Source organism: Nansenia antarctica, assembly GCF_963989245.1.
Source record: "Nansenia antarctica genome assembly, chromosome: 4".
Lineage (NCBI taxonomy): Eukaryota > Metazoa > Chordata > Actinopteri > Argentiniformes > Microstomatidae > Nansenia > Nansenia antarctica.
In genome coordinates, this window is record NC_137689.1 from 68,289,931 (window position 1) to 68,308,705 (window position 18,775).

The 18,775-nt window shown below is 43.0% G+C and overlaps 4 protein-coding genes across 4 annotated transcripts in view; 2 read left to right on the forward strand and 2 right to left on the reverse strand.

The window, feature by feature from the left end:
• The first annotated feature begins 801 nt into the window (after positions 1-801).
• On the forward strand, positions 802-3,991 carry stard4 (StAR related lipid transfer domain containing 4). The gene is made up of 6 exons (XM_080528801.1): positions 802-921; positions 1,221-1,332; positions 1,484-1,533; positions 1,727-1,853; positions 2,000-2,114; positions 2,648-3,991. Exons 2-6 carry the CDS (start codon positions 1,228-1,230, stop codon positions 2,878-2,880), a joined length of 630 nt encoding a protein of 209 aa, XP_080384927.1. The 5' UTR covers positions 802-921; positions 1,221-1,227; the 3' UTR covers positions 2,881-3,991.
• Positions 3,992-4,958: 967 nt separating this feature from the next.
• LOC308156294 (zinc finger MYM-type protein 1-like) lies at positions 4,959-7,561 on the reverse strand (the record flags this gene model as incomplete). Its single annotated transcript, XM_080529639.1, has 4 exons — positions 4,959-5,486; positions 6,011-6,113; positions 6,298-6,817; positions 7,051-7,561. 4 exons carry the CDS (start codon positions 7,559-7,561, stop codon positions 4,959-4,961), a joined length of 1,662 nt encoding a protein of 553 aa, XP_080385765.1.
• A 3,279-nt stretch (positions 7,562-10,840) lies between these two features.
• LOC308155607 (tubulin alpha chain-like) lies at positions 10,841-12,480 on the reverse strand (the record flags this gene model as incomplete). Its single annotated transcript, XM_080528972.1, has 3 exons — positions 12,258-12,480; positions 11,932-12,080; positions 10,841-11,818 (listed from the first exon to the last, which is right to left on the reverse strand). The coding sequence occupies exons 1-3, from the start codon at positions 12,439-12,441 to the stop codon at positions 10,841-10,843; spliced, it is 1,311 nt and encodes a 436-aa protein (XP_080385098.1). The 5' UTR covers positions 12,442-12,480.
• A 1,930-nt stretch (positions 12,481-14,410) lies between these two features.
• The window catches only part of fbxw5 (F-box and WD repeat domain containing 5), a 10,924-nt gene continuing 6,559 nt past the window's right edge, over positions 14,411-18,775 (forward strand). Inside the window, exons 1-3 of the mRNA XM_080530421.1 lie at positions 14,411-14,478; positions 15,701-15,896; positions 16,110-16,267. Of these exons, the coding sequence (XP_080386547.1) occupies positions 15,710-15,896; positions 16,110-16,267 (345 nt within the window). The 5' untranslated portion in view covers positions 14,411-14,478; positions 15,701-15,709. The remainder of the gene's footprint in view (positions 14,479-15,700; positions 15,897-16,109; positions 16,268-18,775) is intronic.

Below are 18,775 nucleotides of genomic sequence, written 5' to 3' on the forward strand. Positions count from 1 at the left end.
CTTGACTATACTTCCTTGTTGATTATACGGTCAATCAACTTCCTTGTTGGTCATAAGGTGTAAACTAAACACAGTAAAGATTATTAGTTGAGATTATACTGTGAGCTTTGAGTATCTGATAAGACTGTCACCTGTACACAACCACCAGAAGACCCCCTGTAGACCTGCATGGGAACAACTAAACAGGACTGTCCAGCAAACTGATGTAGAATTTCAAATTGGTTAACAGGTTAACTGGGTAAATTATTAAGGGTTAGGTTTGCCATTATCAATGTCCTGCAGTTGGATGATTATATTATATAATGTTTCTGATTATCTAATTCAGTTTACTACTCTTCAAAAATGTGTACAATTGCTACACGTCTGTAACAGTCACATTGTAATGAAACTCCCGACCAACTTTGTGAATATTAAAGAAATTATAATTGAGTTGAAAGAGACTAAAAACAATATATTTTCAAACAAGCACTTATTTTGCAAGAAAATATTGCTTAAAAAACTGGGTAAAACCCCTAATTAATGCTGCATTAATAGGAATAACGCGATTCCGCCTTTTATAAACAATAATGCGTTCGTTTTGTATATAAACGTCGTGTCCTGGATGTACGAAATGTGCACTTGATCCATATGAAAGCACACATGCCGTTTACAGGGAGGCGGGCTGAAAAACGAGCGCGCGCATTCACTCGGGGCCTCTTGCTCTATGGTCCGATTGTACCGTAAGTCATCTGACCAATAAGACCACGCCAAACATCATCAAAGGAAGCAGCCAGATCCCTGATTGGGTAAGGAGAACACCGTCGGGAGAGACCACAGACAGACACATTTGCAGATACTTGTGCCCTGTTCATAATGCAACCACTGTAAACCGCTGTAAAGACCTGGAAAAATGGAAGTACTGTCCTACTGTCGGATTTAAAGGTATGTAGCCTATGTGAAGCGAGGCGAATTATCTATAGAATAGCTAATGTTCTATTATGGTTGATGTGTCATTGTGTTTTACTTTAACTAGGCTAAATGCCAGCTTGTTAGTGGCACCGGGACACTTTCCCCGTTTGTTTCGTAATGATTATTGTGCCAGCCACATCTGTCACATTTTAATTAACGTATTTTGGGAATTTAATGAAAAACGTTGCCTTGCCCATAGTAATACAGTATAATACACCCCATAAGGTGTAACAGGCAGAAAGAGCATCATACGTTTTGTATGTTCTATGCAGGGTCAACATGGGAAGCATGGAAGACCCCACTGCTCTGACAACCAGACTTCAGAATACACTCATCTCCTATCACAGTCTGGAGGAGGATCAGTGGAGGGTTGCAAAGGAGTCGGTGAGTAAAACCATGTATTGTCAATGAGTAAAAACAGCTAGGTTCGGTTGTTCACTACCCTGACGTGTACTTTGTTAGGTTGTTCATTACCCTGATGTGTACTTTGTTGTTTGTTAGGTTGTCCCTGACATGTGCTGCTCTTGATTTTCAGAAAGGTGTCACAGTGTGGAGGAAGCCATCAGAGGAATTTCATGGTTATCTGTGAGTAATAATATGATAATAAGTCCCTTTTCAGTAGTGACCCTTTAAACGGTAATAAGATGATGGATGTTGTACACATTATGTACTTCAGTTATGTGTCTGTTGGTTGATCTTATTATATTACACTGCTGTATTCCCTACTTGTTGAGAGGATAAAGAAAAGCTTTAAATGTCTTATGGTTTTATCTTCCAGGTATAAAGCCCAGGGTGTTGTCAAGGAGAACCCCCATAGAATAGTGGATTATATTCGTCCCGGGCCATATCGACTAGACTGGGATAGTTTGATGACGTCAATGAACATAGTGAAAAACTTTGACAAGGTAAAACCTCACTTAAGACCAGATGACAGAACTCTTGCAATGATACATGTGAGAAAATTACACAGATTTGTGTTTGTCTTGTAAAATATTAAAAATATTGATTGATTGTCCATCCCTCTCTCCTCTCTCTCTCTCTCTCTCACCAGGGCTGCTGTGTGATGAGGTACACGACTGCTGGACAGTTGTGGAACATAATCGCCCCCAGAGAGTTTATTGATTTCTCCTATACGACAGACTTCCAGGATGGCCTTCTGTCCTGTGGTGAGTGTTAATACTACGCCCACCCTGAGGCTCACTCTGTCCTGTGGTGAGTGTTCATACGCCCACCCTGAGGCGCACAGTTCAGGCTCACAGTTCAATCCCTAACATGTTTATTTAAAGGTATTGAGCCCAGGGTATGCTGTAGATAATTTAGAGTTTTTTAGGGGTGGCTCACATTGATATTTCAATTGTTTTGGGTGGTGGCTCTGATTTGTAAGGGGTGGGGTGGGGGGGGGGGTGAAAGCGGGAACAAGTCGGCAGCCGATGTTCTGACTTTTATTCAGAAAAATAAATAAAAATGTCAGCGTTGTTGAAAATCAAAGACACACTCGCGAGTCAAGCCAAAATATTGCAATGCAATGGATTCATTGATTTTCAACAACGTAGACATTTATTTAAATCTTTTCAGAATAAAAGTCGGAACATTTTGATTGGTTGCCGACTTGCTCCCGCTTTCACCAGCTGCTGTCACATTTGTTTGCCACTCCCAACCCCCCACAACCTCCCTGTAAATTGAACCATGTGTGTCACAGGTGTCAGCGTTGACCACGTGGAGCAGCATCAGAGTTTTGTCCGGGGCTTCAACCACCCGTGTGGCTGGTTCTGTGTGCCTACAGACTCCGACAGCAGCTTGCCTCACAGCCTGCTGACGGGCTACATCCAGACAGATCTGAAGGGCATGGTCCCCCAGTCTGCCGTGGACACCGCCATGGCCAGCACCCTCGTCAACTTCTACTCTGACCTGCGGAGGGTTCTGGGAGCCTGACTGGCATAGCCCCCTCCCCTGCAATACACCAATCCATTGATTAGGCATAGTCAATCAACACACTCGGTTCTCTCAGTGAGTTTCCAAAAAACGACCAAGTCGTTAGATTTCAAGTGGGATCCAGTGAATGTTTCAGGTATCTGGGGGTTTGTACTGTAGTGCGTTCTGGTCCACTGCCTTCTGGACTTTGGAAATGTTTCTCCATTTATTGCTGGGTAGTCCGATCTCCATCCAAATCTCTGTGTGAACCTTATATAACACTGGAAACAACTAGTAAACAAAAACTGAAGCGTTTGATCCAAGCATTGGATCAAAGTCAATGTTTGCCTCTAAGAGGAATAACTAGTTTAAAGGTGCGTCCTCTCTGGATGTATGAAAGTATTAACCGGTCTAAACTGGTTTCTGGCAGTTAAATGTCATGGAATTTGCTTGAACAAAAAATTGTATTACTGTATTTGACCATGGACTGATTCATGGATTACAGTTTCTCCTGGCCCATAGAATACTTTCAAGGTAAGGAACTATCTGACGTAAAACAAATATTGAACCAAACCTTTAGCCACACAGTACCACTTCACATCACAGTAGAGATGAGATACTGATAACATGCTCACAGAATAGACCTCTGTGAGGCAAGGACAATGTCAACATAAAGCAAGCCCTGCTTTTAAAAAAACACCTTCGATATGACAACATAAGGAGTACATTAACGCTAAGTAAAATGATTTTCCTGATGTTTTGGGATTATTGTCACAATATGATATTAGATATTTTGGAACTACTTACACTAGCTAGTACAGTGTAATCTTGATGAATTTATGATATCCCATACAGTGTATAATTTATATTTATGAATACTGTTAAATTTCAAGTGTGTTAATTGTAACCAAGTGGCCTTTGGCTTTTTGTTTTTGTTGTTTGTTATTGATGCTATGATACTACTACATTACATTTCATAATTGATCAGTAACATTTACATTTCAATTAAAATGTAGATTCAATTGATCCCATATACTGTAGTATTTATTTGTAGATTTGGATTTGTTCATTATGATTTAAGATGTTTATTGGATTGTATTTTATGTTTGATTTAATTAAAGCCCTTGTGTCTCCTCAACCCTGTTCAATATTTATTTGAATCCGACATTGGACAGAACATTAACACTGAACAATGAAAAGGCAGATGTTAATTGGTAAGCACAAAGCCTACAGTATCTACACACTATAGACCAGTGGCGGCTGGTGATTAACATTTTGGGTGGGGCACAGGTTATGGGGGCACGCTCCACGGGGAAGAATATCAACTTTAAAATCTGGATTTTAGCATGAGAATATATATACAGTATATAACTTGTATTAAAGGGCAAACTGCAAACACAACAAAAATATAATGCACCGTATCCCGGCTCGCCAGATCCAGATATGGCCGAGGCACACGGGAAGCGGCATATTGGCCGGCCGCTTCCGAGGGTGGTATAGGAATATTTCTGGACTAGGATCCGTCGCGCAACACCGCCCCCGTCTGGTGCTGGAGTAACGGTACTGGGCTCGAGGAGCCAGTCAGCCTAGTCTGCCTGGCGGCCTCCTCTGGGACTGCCGGCCACGGGGTCGGGCGGCGGATCCTTCGCAATAGGCAGGGGATAATTGGATGCTAAGTTGGGTTAAATTGGCTACCAAATTGGGTGAAAAGGGGATAAAATCAGAAGAAAAATATATATATATATATATATATATAATGCACAACAACTGACAAATCAACTGGAATAGTCTTTGTTAGCAGAGTAGACCTAATGTTAACAGAATGGACTTAAACCCTTTGTCTATCTGTGCAGCGGTAAGGTGAATAATTCTAGCAGCTCAAATGGATTGTACTGTCCAGACAGTTGTCTTGTTTAGCCATTCAACTTGGCATTATTTATTCAATGGACACAATGCAATTGTGATAATAAATGGAAATGTTTCTCCATTTATTGCTGGGTAGTCCGATCTCCATCCAAATCTCTGTGTGAACCTTATATAACACTGGAAACAACTAGTAACTTTGTTACTTTCAAACCCTGTGTCCCTCCCCAGTTACACTACTTGAACATGAATTTTGCCCTTCGTTCCTCCAGGCCTGCAAATCTCTCAATGACTTTCTGGTTAAAGTCTGTCATTTCAATCACCAGTGTCTTCTCCATTGACATCATGGCCAATGCATTCAGCCTGTCCTCTGTCATGGTGTTCCGGAGAAAGGTTTTGATCCTTTTCAAGGTCGAGAAGCACCTCTCTGCCTCCGCCGTGGTCATGGGTGTGGTTATGAGGATCTTTAGGAGAGTGACGGTCTCTGAAAACACTTCTCCAAGATTGTTCTCCATAAAAAGCTGGAAGAGGTCCACAGCACCACGACAGGCTCTGAATTCCTCCTTGCTGTAGAGGAGATTGAGCTCGGTCTTCAGCTGGCTTCCACTGAGCATTGGGTAGGCCTTCAAGGTGCTGTTCAGTGCATCCTCCGGAAAGGCCATCTGGTACTCTTCAAACCTGTCCCCCTGCAGCAAGGTGGCACTGACCAGGTGGTTTGTGAAGGAGAAGCGCTCCTTGGCGTGTCCAAGTATGGTATCACAGACCTACAGAGAGAAGAAGAATTAAAAAATAATAAATAATAATATGTACCCTGTTCTTTTTTCATGCTAGTGTTTTGGGAGTTCTAGCATTCTAGCGTTGAAAGGTTAAAGGTCCCATATCCTTTGAAAACAGTTTATTGTTTTTGTACTCAGAGGGCTTATGCCAACACTGTGAAAATCAGAAATCTGTACCTATTACAGTATTTCCATAATTTCCTAATTCATATTTCTCCATATTTTAATAACGCAGGGTATTTGCAACATAGCAATTACCAGGAAGTGAATTAATATATAAAATAATATATGGGACCTTTAATGTTAAAACTATACTGAGCACAGTTCCCTCTCCAAAATGTCAAATATAGTACTTTTCTGTTTTTAATAGCTCCTTATTGTAAATGATGCCTCAGGATCAAAATTATTTTTAGTCACATTTCTCAAAATTGTGTGCCTTCATTTTATTTAAACGAAGGCCTCCGGTGTAACCGAAGGCCTCCGGTGTAACTGATTCTACAACATCAACTCACCTCTGCTGCAATCCTTTCATTGCCCTCTAGACTGGGTGCCCGACGTCTCTTTGTTGGCTGAGACCCAGCGCTGCTTTGCTCAACCTTGGCATGGAGAGAATTTCTGCGAGGACAAAGAATTAAAAATAAGAATAAAACAGAGATAAGACAGAAAGTGAATAATAATAATAATAATAATAGATTAGATTCAACTTTGTCATTGCACAGAGTACAAGTACTGAGACAACAAAATGCACACACACATTAATAATAATCATAATAAAAATAATCATTAGGAATACCCATACCTGATCTTTTGTATGTCCTGCTGGAAGTGCTGGATGCACTGCTGGATATGGACTGAATCTATCTTCTTCTGCTGCAGCTTGGCATAGAGGAAGTCCACATGTGGCATGATATGGTGAAAAAGTTCCAGAAAGAACTTAAAATCCAGATTCTCCAGTAGCATAGCGAAGGCTCCTGCTTCTCTGACGGTGTTGGGGTCAAAGTGATCTGAGTCTCGTATGCGTTCAAAACAGCGAATGAGGTCCTCTCTGTGCTCAAACACTGTATTGATGGCACGGCTGTGAAAGTTCCATCTGACGTTGCTGGATGTTGGCAGTCGTCGATGGGCCACTACTTCATCGAGAACAGCCGTCCTCTTGGGTGACGTGGAAAAAAAACTGGCAAATCCACTGAGGTCAGAAAAGAAAATTCTCACTCTGGATATGCTCGAGGTGGCCTGTTGCATGATCAGGTTGAGCTGATGTGCATAGCTGTGGATGTAGTGAGCATTTGGGTACACGTCTTGTATTCTCCTCTGAACACCTAGGGTACATAAGGTTGCAGAGAAATAGGTATAGCATAGCATAGAGTACAGCACAGTGTTTTATCTGTACAGTATAGTATAGTGGATAGTGTACATAGCCTTTATTTATGTAAACCAGCTCCTTTCCCTTCTTCTTTTTTTTCTTTCCTAGCACCAGGGGAGCCCCCCCCTCCCAAATTTCGTTGTTTGGTACCTGTACTCTATAGCAATGACAATAAAGACCATTCATTACCTGAAATGGCACCCCTCATCACGCTGGCTCCATCATACGCCTGGCAGATGAGCTTCCCTTTCTGAGCCTCAGCGGGGAGGATGGCAGCGAGACGTTCTTTCAGTGCTGTGGCAATGGACTCGGCTGTGGCTGACTGCACAGGGATGAACTCAAGAAACCTTTCTTGCACATTGTGTTTGTCATCAATGTAGCGCAGCACAAGCGCAAGCACATGTTGGTTATTTGTGGCAATGTCCATCGTCTCATCTGCCTGGATTGCTAGAAAACCACTGCTCTGGGCTTCTTTGATGATGTGTTCCTTCACAACACACAGCATACATTGCAGTAGCTCGTTCTGGACACTTTGTGAGGTTCCCTTGAATACAGTGGCATTCTCCAGGTGTTCTTTCAACACTCCGTCAAGGGAGGCCGCAAAATTCACCAATATTCCTGGATTGGCTGAGGTCTCACTCTCATCGTGTCCACGCAGAGCCAACTCAAAGGCTCCACAACATTTCACACCGTCTATCATTCTGGATAGGATGTGTCGATTGTTTCTCACCTCTTCGTTGTGCCTTCTGAAGCCAATTCTGTAGCCTTCGTCGAGCTGTTCAGCAATGCTAGGCCTACCAAAGAAAGTTAGCCTCATGCTATTCTCAATATGGCTGCGAGTACTCTGATGCCGTTTGCACTTATCTGACAGATGTTTGAGGTCTTTTACCCCCGTCGTTGTCCACAACGCCTCGGTGCCGTAAGTTTGAAAAAAAAGCAAACAGGGAAAGCAATAAAAGGCATTGCTAACACCACATCCAGTTAGCCAACTCCGTGTCTCGTAAACCGTGCTAGAGAACGTCCGGTTGTAAACTCGTCCCCGATCTCTTGTTGGCTGATTAATTTGCAAATCGGGTCGTTCCGGTCCAAGCTCTTTAATCCGTTTCTGTTCTTCAATTGAACGCTTTGAAAACGGGTTTTCTTTAAGCGAGACAACCGAATTTTCTTTTAGTTCTGAAGCACTTCTCCCACTAGAACATGCCGCAGCAGCCATGGTTTCACTTTCAAAGTGAGGCGCCAAAGTCACGTGACAGTAATGAGGTCTACAATTGGCTATGGGGAGTTGCCTCCCCTTCCTCCATAGAAGACAGCCAATTGGCTATGGCGGAGATCCCTCCTCCATCTGGACGATCATTGGCTATGGCGGAGATCCCTCCCCCTCCAACCGGATATGATGTAATCTTGATGAATTTATGATATCCCCGGCCTACAGCATATCATTTATATTTATGAATACTGTTAAATTTCAAGTGTGTTAATTGTAACCAAGTGGCCTTTGGCTTTTTGTTTTTGTTGTTTGTTATTGATGCTATGATACTACTACATTACATTTCATAATTGATCAGTAACATTTACATTTCAATTAAAATGTAGATTCAATTGATCCCATATACTGTAGTATTTATTTGTAGATTTGGATTTGTTCATTATGATTTAAGATGTTTATTGAAATGTATTTTATGTTTGATTTAATTAAAGCCCTTGTGTCTCCTCAACCCTATATGTATTTGAATCCGACATTGGACAGAACATTAACACTGAACAATGAAAAGGCAGATGTTTGTTGGTAAGCACAAAGCCTACAGTATCTATCTACACACCATAGACAGAATATGAAAGGTGGTGTGGGAGAGATTGGCTGATTAGGCCTACTTGAGTGTGTGAGATGGTAGGAAAGGGCGTGCGGCCAGAATAAAATGGTTGAATGACTTTCAATGGTAAAACTGGCTGTGTTCCTAAATGCCATTTTGCACGTATACACTCTATAGAGTGCATGAACGCATAGCCAGTGGCTGAGAGAAGCACAGATTCGGCCTACACGTACTTGCAACTTGGTTTTCTGTTAGTTTACCACCAGGGAGCAGTCTAGACCACACTCAAATGAGAGGCCATACTTTTGTGTAATCGAGACGGGGCCGGTTTCAGAGACAAGGCTTAAGCCTAGTCCTGGACAAAATCACACTTTCAATGTAAAATCTCCATTGAAGATGCTTTTTAGTCTAGGATTAAGTTTTCAGCCTTATCAGTGAAACCGGCCCTGATAGGTGAGTGCAAAGCAGAAATAGACCTATATTTGCATTAAAATGGGAAAGAGATTGGGAATAAATCAAGTCAGAGAAAGGCTTAATTTTTTTTGGCAAACCTCTTTTTTGATAATTTATGTAGATACCTACTTATTTATTTCGCTAGTACAGACTAGAGTGCAATGTTCCAGGAATGTTTTACAATGTTTAAATTAGGTTGTAACAAAAACAGTGTAACAGGTTTGGCAAATAACAAGTTGATAAAATAACAACACACGTATTATTGCTTTAAAGAGCAAAAGCTATTCCTTTCCCCCCAGTTTTTGGGGAAGATGCTTTACAAGAAGACCACATCACATTTGTTGGGTGTTTGGTGAACTTCAGTGATTTGTACATATTACAATTCTCAACAACCTTAAAAGTCGAACTTCTGCTATGGGGTGGAAGGGCTAGTTGTGGCTACTGGGCTGGCCACTGGCCACAGTGTTCATGATGACATACAGTACATAGCTAGTTGATTGACATGCGGAGTAGACCATTAGCCTCGCTCCTCTGTGGCAGCCGGCAAGCTTAGTTTGGTTGTCAAGGGAACGTTTTTACTCACCTCTCCTGAAAAACAGTCGCCTCGGGGGAGTTTAATTTTCATCCCTGACATACTCATACAAATATTAAATAAAATGATCAAATACAGCAGTAAAAGCATCTGCATAGAAATAGACCCCCACAACACTGACACTTTTATTTACAAATTGCAAATGATCCTGTATGTAACATTTTAGAACATATCCACAATTTTCAAGAGATGAATATGTACACTTTAATTTCATTGATTACCACTGGCAGTCAGCAATTACGTAAGAATAGATTTACAATGCAAATACTGTCGTCGTATTCTGTCGAGGCAATTTCCAGCATCAAAATAGCTTTAAAATACACATGTATGATTTTGTTCCACATAAAATATGAATTCATTCATCACTTTCATAGTTCTCTCATAATAACCAAAGATTCTATAAAAAGGGAAAACATAGTGTAACAGAGAACAGGCGTTAATTAACAGAGTATACATGGGTTATCTTTGTAGAGGATAGCAATAACACTGTACAGACATTGATAATTATATCAACTATATTCAAATAACAAACCTACAAAATCAATCAATCTTTGTTTAAAAATATATGGTAGTGGCCTAGTACCACGGTCTACAGTGCACACATGCCATGGGTTCGAATGCTCATGTCCTCTCACTTTCCTGTCCGTCACTATCTGTCCAATAAAATGAAAAACATGAGTCTCAGAAAAAATAAAATAATGTATGGTGCATTTCTAGCACATCTGATGTTCTGCTAGTGAGTTAGTGTTTCTTATTTTATTTATTTAGGGTGTTTCCACCCCTTAGTAGCTGCTTTCTGCAAAGGACTTGCCCAGTCTTTCCAAACAAAGAAAGCCATGTCTCAACAAGGTTAGATGCACCCTACTTGCAGTCATGCTAGTCTGGTTGTCATGTCAATACCTCCACCTATCTTGTGCTACAGTACATGTCATTGTCAATCCCCAAAACCAAGTAGCTACACAATCTTAATTAAGCGGTGCTTATAAAAGGCAAACTTGGACAGATGCAACCAAACATTTGTATGCTTTGAATGAATGAACAAACCAATGAAGTGCAAATTATTTTGGATTTATTAAAGGTTTCTACAAGGGGTTGCTGACAAGTATAAAACACTGACACCGGTTTAATATTCTTCCCCCTCATCTTCACGGCCATCATCAGAATCCAGGCCCACCTCCTCATAGTCCTTCTCCAGGGCAGCCATGTCTTCTCTGGCCTCAGAGAACTCCCCCTCCTCCATGCCCTCACCCACATACCAGTGTACGAAGGCCCTCTTGGCATACATCAGGTCGAACTTATGGTCCAGTCTTGCCCAAGCCTCCGCTATGGCGGTGGTGTTGCTCAACATGCACACAGCCCTCTGCACCTTGGCTAGGTCTCCCCCTGGCACCACTGTGGGCGGCTGGTAGTTGATGCCCACCTTGAACCCAGTGGGGCACCAGTCCACAAACTGGATGGATCGGCGGTTCTTGATGGCAGCGATGGAGGCATTGACATCCTTGGGCACGACATCACCGCGGTAGAGCAGGCAGCATGCCATGTACTTGCCTCGCCTAGGGTCGCACTTCACCATCTGGTTGTCTGGCTCGAAGCAGGCGTTGGTGATCTCAGGGACGGACAGCTGCTCATGGTAGGCCTTTTCTGCCGAGATGATGGGAGCGTAAGTTACCAAGGGGAAGTGGATACGGGGATAAGGCACCAGGTTAGTCTGGAATTCAGTCAGGTCTACGTTCAGCGCTCCGTCAAAACGCAGGGAGGCGGTGATTGAGGAGACAACCTGGGCGATGAGGCGGTTGAGGTTTCCATAAGATGGTCGGTCCACATCAAGGTGACGCTTGCAGATGTCAAAGATGGCCTCATTGTCCACCATGAAGGCACAGTCAGAGTGCTCCAGGGTGGTGTGGGTGGTCAGGATAGAGTTGTAGGGCTCCACTACGGCTGTGGACACCTGGGGAGCCGGATAGATTGAGAATTCCAGCTTGGACTTCTTCCCAAAGTCCACAGACAGGCGCTCCATTAGCAGAGCAGCGAATCCTGAACCTGTCCCACCGCCAAAGCTGCGGAAGATGAGGAACCCTTGGAGTCCAGTGCACTGGTCAGCCTGAAAACAAGAGTCACACCCAATTCAACATTGAGACTTACTTCCTTGCAGAGATGGCAAAGAAATGGCCAAAGAACATGCATTAGTACCACATCACTTTTGTAGAGCCTTACCATTTTACGTATTCTGTCCAGCACAGGGTCCACAATTTCCTTACCGATGGTGTAATGGCCACGGGCGTAGTTGTTGGCAGCATCCTCCTTTCCATTGATGAGCTGTTCAGGGTGATATAGCTGACGGTAGGGTCCATTCCGGATCTCATCTAGAAAAGCAGTCACATTGAAATATATGCAGAAAATAAATCAAGGCAACTAGTCATTGGAGTACCACACAAGAGAAGTTAGGCTTCACATGCTACAAACACAGACTACATGCAATGCAGTCTCATTTCAGTTCTATGAACCATCTACCAGTGTAGGGCAAGCTTGCACATCCTTACCAATAACTGTAGGCTCCAGATCAATGAAAACAGACCTGGGCACATACTTCCCACTCCCAGTCTCATTGAAGAAAGTTCCAAATGATGAGTCAACCAATGCAACAGCACCCGAGTTTGCCTGGACTGTCCCATCTTTCTGGATACCATGTTCCAGGCAATACAACTCCCAGCATGCATTGCCCATCTGGACACCTGCTTGGCCGATGTGTATGGAGATGCACTCCCTCTGTTAAGAAAAACCCTTAATCTTAGACTAAGTCAAATCGTTGTCATTCTGTACCAGCTACCATTTATCCAAATTGTGTACCACCAAAATTAAGCCTGTGATAGGAATGGTGGGGCTCACCATGTCAAACTGAATTAATTGAGTATTCCAAATACTGTGTTAGTGTGCAAGCACTACAACTTCAGAAGTGCTAGAAATGCACCTTACATTTCGAACAACTGATGAATCAGTTCAAGGAGGTACACTTACCATAGTTCAGCAGGGACGTTCTTCTTTTAAATGAATGCTTGATAAACAACACCCTGAAACAAATATGTCACGCAAATCACATGAGGTCAACTACCTTTAAGAGTAATTCAGTTGTGTTAGTGATAGCAGCATGGCCTACTTGCTTGTATTACTCTACAGCACAACACAGACATTCTAGCTTACTCACCTTGAACACAATGCCTTCTGAGTAAATTCTGCTGATTATATAGGGCACTCACCTGCCCTCAATGCTGCAGTAGGCGTGGCATTCATAACCTCAACAATCAAGTGCAGTGGGAGTTGTATTCAATTGAACTTCATTTAAAGGAATAGTGAGTCCAGATGAGTGCTGAGCAAATTGCACATCACTTTGTAGTTACAATTGATTCTCGCTGTGACTCTTTCAATTTATGAAATTGGTTATTCCAAATCCTTTTCTGTATCTCTAAGTAAATGACACTTCACATGCTAAACATATCTCATAGAATAAATCTAATGTATTTCACCACTATAGAGCAAACTTTCACATCACTACCGACAACTGTAGACTCCAGATTAATAGCTCTAACCATATTCAGGGATGGAATTTATGGATTTGGGGCTTTGGCTAGCTGGGCTAATAGACAGGAATTGCTAGTAGCCTAGCTATGATGATACTAGCCCAGTTCATGTAGTTGTACAAGCGAGCGTATATAGGTCTATGGGCTGCTTTCACAGACAAGGCTTAAGCTTAGTCCTGGACTAAATCATACTTTTTTTAGGGCCGGTTTCACAGACAAGGCTTAAGCCTAGTCCTGGACTAAATCACACTTTCAATGTAAAATCTCCATTGAAGATGCTTTTTAGTCCAGGATTAGACTTAAGCCTTGTCTGTGAAGTGGCCCGGTTTCAGAGACAAGGCTTAAGCCTAGTCCTGGACTAAATCACACTTTCAATGTAAAATCTCCATTGAAGATGTTTTTAAGTCTAGGATTAGGCTTAAGCCTTGTCAAACTGGTTTAGTCTGGTCTTAGAGTACTGGGTCTGGGGAAACACAAAAGTCCAAAACTGTTCTAGATGGCTTAGTCCATCTCGGGAGAAAAGAGAGCAATCGGGTCTTTGTAATCATTTAAATGTGTCTGTTGTCTAGCCAATGTCAAGCTTCAAGTAGAGAAGCTGGTTTCATTGTGTGGTTACAACAGGAAATCGGTTCCTATAGCTTTGCCCTAGATATCCAAAGTTTGAATCTTAAATGTAGAAAAATGCCTTTTTACATATAATAATTTTCTCTCACATTCCACACTTTTTTAAGATGTAAACTCTTAAAACAAGAAAAATATGGTTCACTAAACTGTTACTCAAAAAGGTGTATGCACCGACACAAGCCAGTGAGAGAAATACAATCATTAATTATGCTTTTGCGCCAGAAAATAATTTATGGAGGACTTCCGAAGCTTATTAGCTCCAGACAAGATACAAAGTGTAATGATGTAACGTTATTTAAATTTAATGTAATTAACATATAGACATTATTACACCATTCATCTTTTATCACAATACAAACATATTAATATACGAAGCAAGTTTTTTCATTGGATTCACTCACACTCGCTGACCTGTTATTGACTAGTTTAGCCTGCCCTGTATCGACTCTAAGGTGAGTGTAATCGACTGGTCGGGTCTGACGTCTCGCCGGTGGAGCAGATTGTTGTTGTCATCTTTCTGGCGTCCAGACTTTTGCTTCCATCACATATTCTCGCCTGGCAGGTGAGTCGCAACTCAAACACATTAAAATAATATTGTCTTAAGGAAATTAAAATGAAAAGTTTTGTGTGTATGTAATGTGTTGGACTTACATACATTGACAACGTCCAATTATTTAATAACGAACGGGACGGGGCGAGTGACAGCTAGCTCGTTAGCTTTGTAGCATTCGCACACAGGGCTAGCCAAGCCAGCTAGCTGAACGTTTAGTCTTTCTGATCACACAGCCAGTCACAGGACACATAGTCACACTGGGGGTAGTGCTGCTGAGAATATAGATCTTATGTCTCAAATTAATTGTGAGCGTCAACGTGACTGTTCTCTTGTTTAATTATGTAGCTAAAATCTGATTGTTGCTCCTGGTCAGCTACTGTAGCTAAGCTAGCGAGGCTAAACCCTGGGATATTCTTATTTACATAGCTGTTTAAATTCGATCTGAGCCACGATTCTTGATGAACAATGCTGATCCCTGCATCAATATACCCTTTCTATGATGGACCAGTAGTGTTTACCTCCTCAGCAAGCTTTATTAGTCATTGTCATGTTTCTATCCTCCTCATATCCACCTGCCATATGGACTGGACAAACAATGATAGTATTATAGCCCAATTTACGGTGAAGTGGTTGGACCAACGCAGGCTAAAACTATGCGTCAAATAGGCTAAGCGATGTGGGGTGTGTGGTCGCCTCACACACGAGTTTAACTGTCAGCTCAGCTGTCAGGCTTAATATAGACCCAATGAGAGAGAGACTAGGCCCTATTTGTGGATGAGGGGTTTCAGAGAGACCCAGATGCTGACATAATTCATATCCTGAATTCTATTAATATAGCATATTAGCACATCAAAGTTGATGGGTTTTTAAATCATGCTCCTATTGAGTTAGATTGTTAAATGTAATTTGTTTCGTTTTGCAGTAGGTTAATCATGTCGTGGAATTTTATGAGAACCATGGCCATGTTGTAAATGGCTGTAGTACACATATTTTCCACCTTGACAGCCAGATTCCTGTACTAACCAGAGATCTGTCACGCCTGTGTCGTCCGTCTGCAGTATAATCCATTAACATATTTGACATCAGCATGAACGGAATAGAGAACGCACACACCCCACACACAAGACGTGGTGCTGACTAAGAGAACATCAAAATGTAATAAAAAATGGGTGTTTGTAATTGACATAAGGAGAATATCAATCAAACTATTGTGCTCCTCTACATTCCCCAGGATGTTAGGATGGAGAATGGCCCAGCCCTGCCAGACAGCCTGGTGTTGGAGATCTTCCTGCGTCTGCCCCATGACGCGGTGCTGAGCGTGGGCCTGGTCTGCAGACAGTGGCTGGCTGTGTCCAGAGATGAGTTCCTGTGGAGGGAGCTGTTCTACAGCTACTATCGTATCCCGCGTACTGTACCCAGACACCCAGGTAGCCTAGCTCTGTTAGCACTCATCCAGACACCCTGGTAGGCTAGCTCTGTTAGCACTGACACAGACATAGAACATATAGGTCTATGGTAATTTATTCATAGCACAACCATAATATCCAAGATCCAAGATGTATGCACTCAGTCACTGTAATGTAACTCCCTTTGGATTGGCTATCATTGATCCCTCTCTCCCTGTCTCTCGTGTCTCTCAGCTGCTGTGTCGTGGTACAGGGAGTTCAAGCGCCTGTTTGACTGTATCCCCTGTGTGGAGGTGCAGACCCTGAGAGAGCATCATGACCAGGTGCTCCACCTGGCCTTCTCCCACAGAGGGCACCGCTTCTCCTCCTGCTCCAAAGACTGCACTGTCAAGGTCTGCCTCCTTACCGTTCACTTAACACTGTCAAGGTCTGGCTCCTTACTGTTCACTTAACTCTGTCAAGGTCTGCCTCCTTACTGTTCACTTAACACTGTCAAGGTCTGCCTCCTTACCGTTCACTTAACACTGTCAAGGTCTGGCTCCTTACTGTTCACTTAACACTGTCAAGGTCTGCCTCCTTACTGTTCACTTAACACTGTCATGGTCTGGCTCTTTACCGTTCACTTAACACTGTCAAGGTCTGGCTCAATCAAATTGTTCGGACTTTAATTCTGAAAAATGTAAATAAATGTCAACGTTGTTGAAAATCAATGACACACTTGCTAATCAAGGCAAAAATATTGCAATTGCAATGCAACTATGTAGTAGTGGGGATTACTCACCGAATCCATTGCATTGCAATATTTTGGCTTGACTAGAGAGTGTGTAATTGATTTTCTGCAACGTTGACATTTATTTACATTTTTCAGAATTAAAGTCCGAACACATGGTCGGTCGGTTGCCAACTTGTTCCCGGTTTCACCAGCTGCCGACACATATTGCACCTTGTATTACAAGCTGCCCATTCATGCTATATACATACATCCATATATTTATCCTACGTTGCACACTGCCCGACTATACACATCAGATCTACATCTCATCAACTGTCCATTCTACATCTACTCCCAACCATCAGAAGGCTTGCCTTACTTAATGCTTTTAAGAGCTGAGATGGACATGTGGGGAAAAGGCTTCTGCTGTGTCAGCTTATACTGGGGGACCCAGTAACGACTTCCTGAGGGGAGATATAGGGAGAAACAAGGCAGTCAGCACTTAAGAACATGGAACTTGTTAGGTCCCATAACAGCAGTCACAAGGACATGGTACAGGGTCCAGGCTGAAACTGGCTCTTGTGTCTGGTCTACAGGAGTGTAACTGGTTCTTGTGTCTCTACGGGAGTGTAACTGGTTCTTGTGTCTGGTCTACAGGAGAGTAACTGGTTCTTGTGACTGGTCTACAGGAGAGTAACTGGTTCTTGTGACTGGTCTACAGGAGAGTAACTGGTTCTTGTGTCTGGTCTACGGGAGAGTAACTGGTTCTTGTGACTGGTCTACAGGAGAGTAACTGGTTCTTGTGTCTCTACGGGAGTGTAACTGGTTCTTGTGACTGGTCTACAGGAGTGTAACTGGTTCTTGTGTCTCTACGGGAGTGTAACTGGTTCTTGTGACTGGTCTACAGGAGAGTAACTGGTTCTTGTGACTGGTCTACAGGAGTGTAACTGGTTCTTGTGTCTCTACGGGAGTGTAACTGGTTCTTGTGACTGGTCTACAGGAGAGTAACTGGTTCTTGTGACTGGTCTACAGGAGAGTAACTGGTTCTTGTGACTGGTCTACAGGAGAGTAACTGGTTCTTGTGTCTGGTCTACAGGAGAGTAACTGGTTCTTGTGACTGGTCTACAGGAGAGTAACTGGTTCTTGTGACTGGTCTACAGGAGAGTAACTGGTTCTTGTGACTGGTCTACAGGAGTGTAACTGGTTCTTGTGACTGGTCTACAGGAGAGTAACTGGTTCTTGTGTCTGGTCTACAGGAGTGTAAGTGGTTCTTGTGTCTGGTCTACAGGAGAGTAACTGGTTCTTGTGTCTGGTCTACAGGAGAGTAACTGGTTCTTGTGACTGGTCTACAGGAGAGTAACTGGTTCTTGTGTCTGGTCTACAGGAGAGTAACTGGTTCTTGTGACTGGTCTACAGGAGAGTAACTGGTTCTTGTGTCTGGTCTACAGGAGAGTAACTGGTTCTTGTGACTGGTCTACAGGAGAGTAACTGGTTCTTGTGTCTGGTCTACAGGAGAGTAACTGGTTCTTGTGTCTGGTCTACAGGAGAGTAACTGGTTCTTGTGACTGGTCTACAGGAGAGTAACTGGTTCTTGTGTCTGGTCTACAGGAGAGTAACTGGTTCTTGTGTCTGGTCTAAAGGAGAGTAACTGGTTCTTGTGTCTGGTCTACAGGAGAGTAACTGGTTCTTGTGTCTGGTCTACGGGAGAGTAACTGGTTCTTGTGTCTGGTCTACAGGAGTGTAACTGGTCCCACGGTGGTGTAGCGGTCTAAGCACTGGCCACTAGTGCATGCTGCCCACCGGGGACTGGGTTCGAATCCCAGCTCGCCAGATCCGGATATGGCTGGGGCACACACGGGGAGCGGCATATTGGGCGGCCGCTCCCGAGGGCGGGTATAGGAGTATTTCCGGACAAGGATCCGTCGCGCAACACCGCCCCCTAGGTGCCGGAATAACGGTGCTGGGCTCGAGGAGCCAGTCAGCTAGTCTGCCTGGCGGCCTCCTCTGGGACTGCCGGCCACGGGGTCGTGCGGCGGATCCTATGCAATAGGCAGGGGATAATTGGATGCTAGGTTGGGTTCAATTGGCTACCAAATTGGGTGAAAAAGGGATAAAATCTGAAAAATAAATAAAAAATGAACAGTTACTGTTCTAAAAAAAAAAAAAGGAGTGTAACTGGTTCTTGTGT

Bases quoted from the DNA above. Each gene is read 5' to 3' on its own strand.
- stard4 (XM_080528801.1), top strand. From the start codon at position 1,228: ATGGGAAGCATGGAAGACCCCACTGCTCTGACAACCAGACTTCAGAAT. The intron at 1,333-1,483 runs GTGAGTAAAACC...CTTGATTTTCAG, and splicing joins GGAGGGTTGCAAAGGAGTCG to AAAGGTGTCACAGTGTGGAG. The intron at 1,534-1,726 runs GTGAGTAATAAT...TTTATCTTCCAG, and splicing joins GAGGAATTTCATGGTTATCT to GTATAAAGCCCAGGGTGTTG.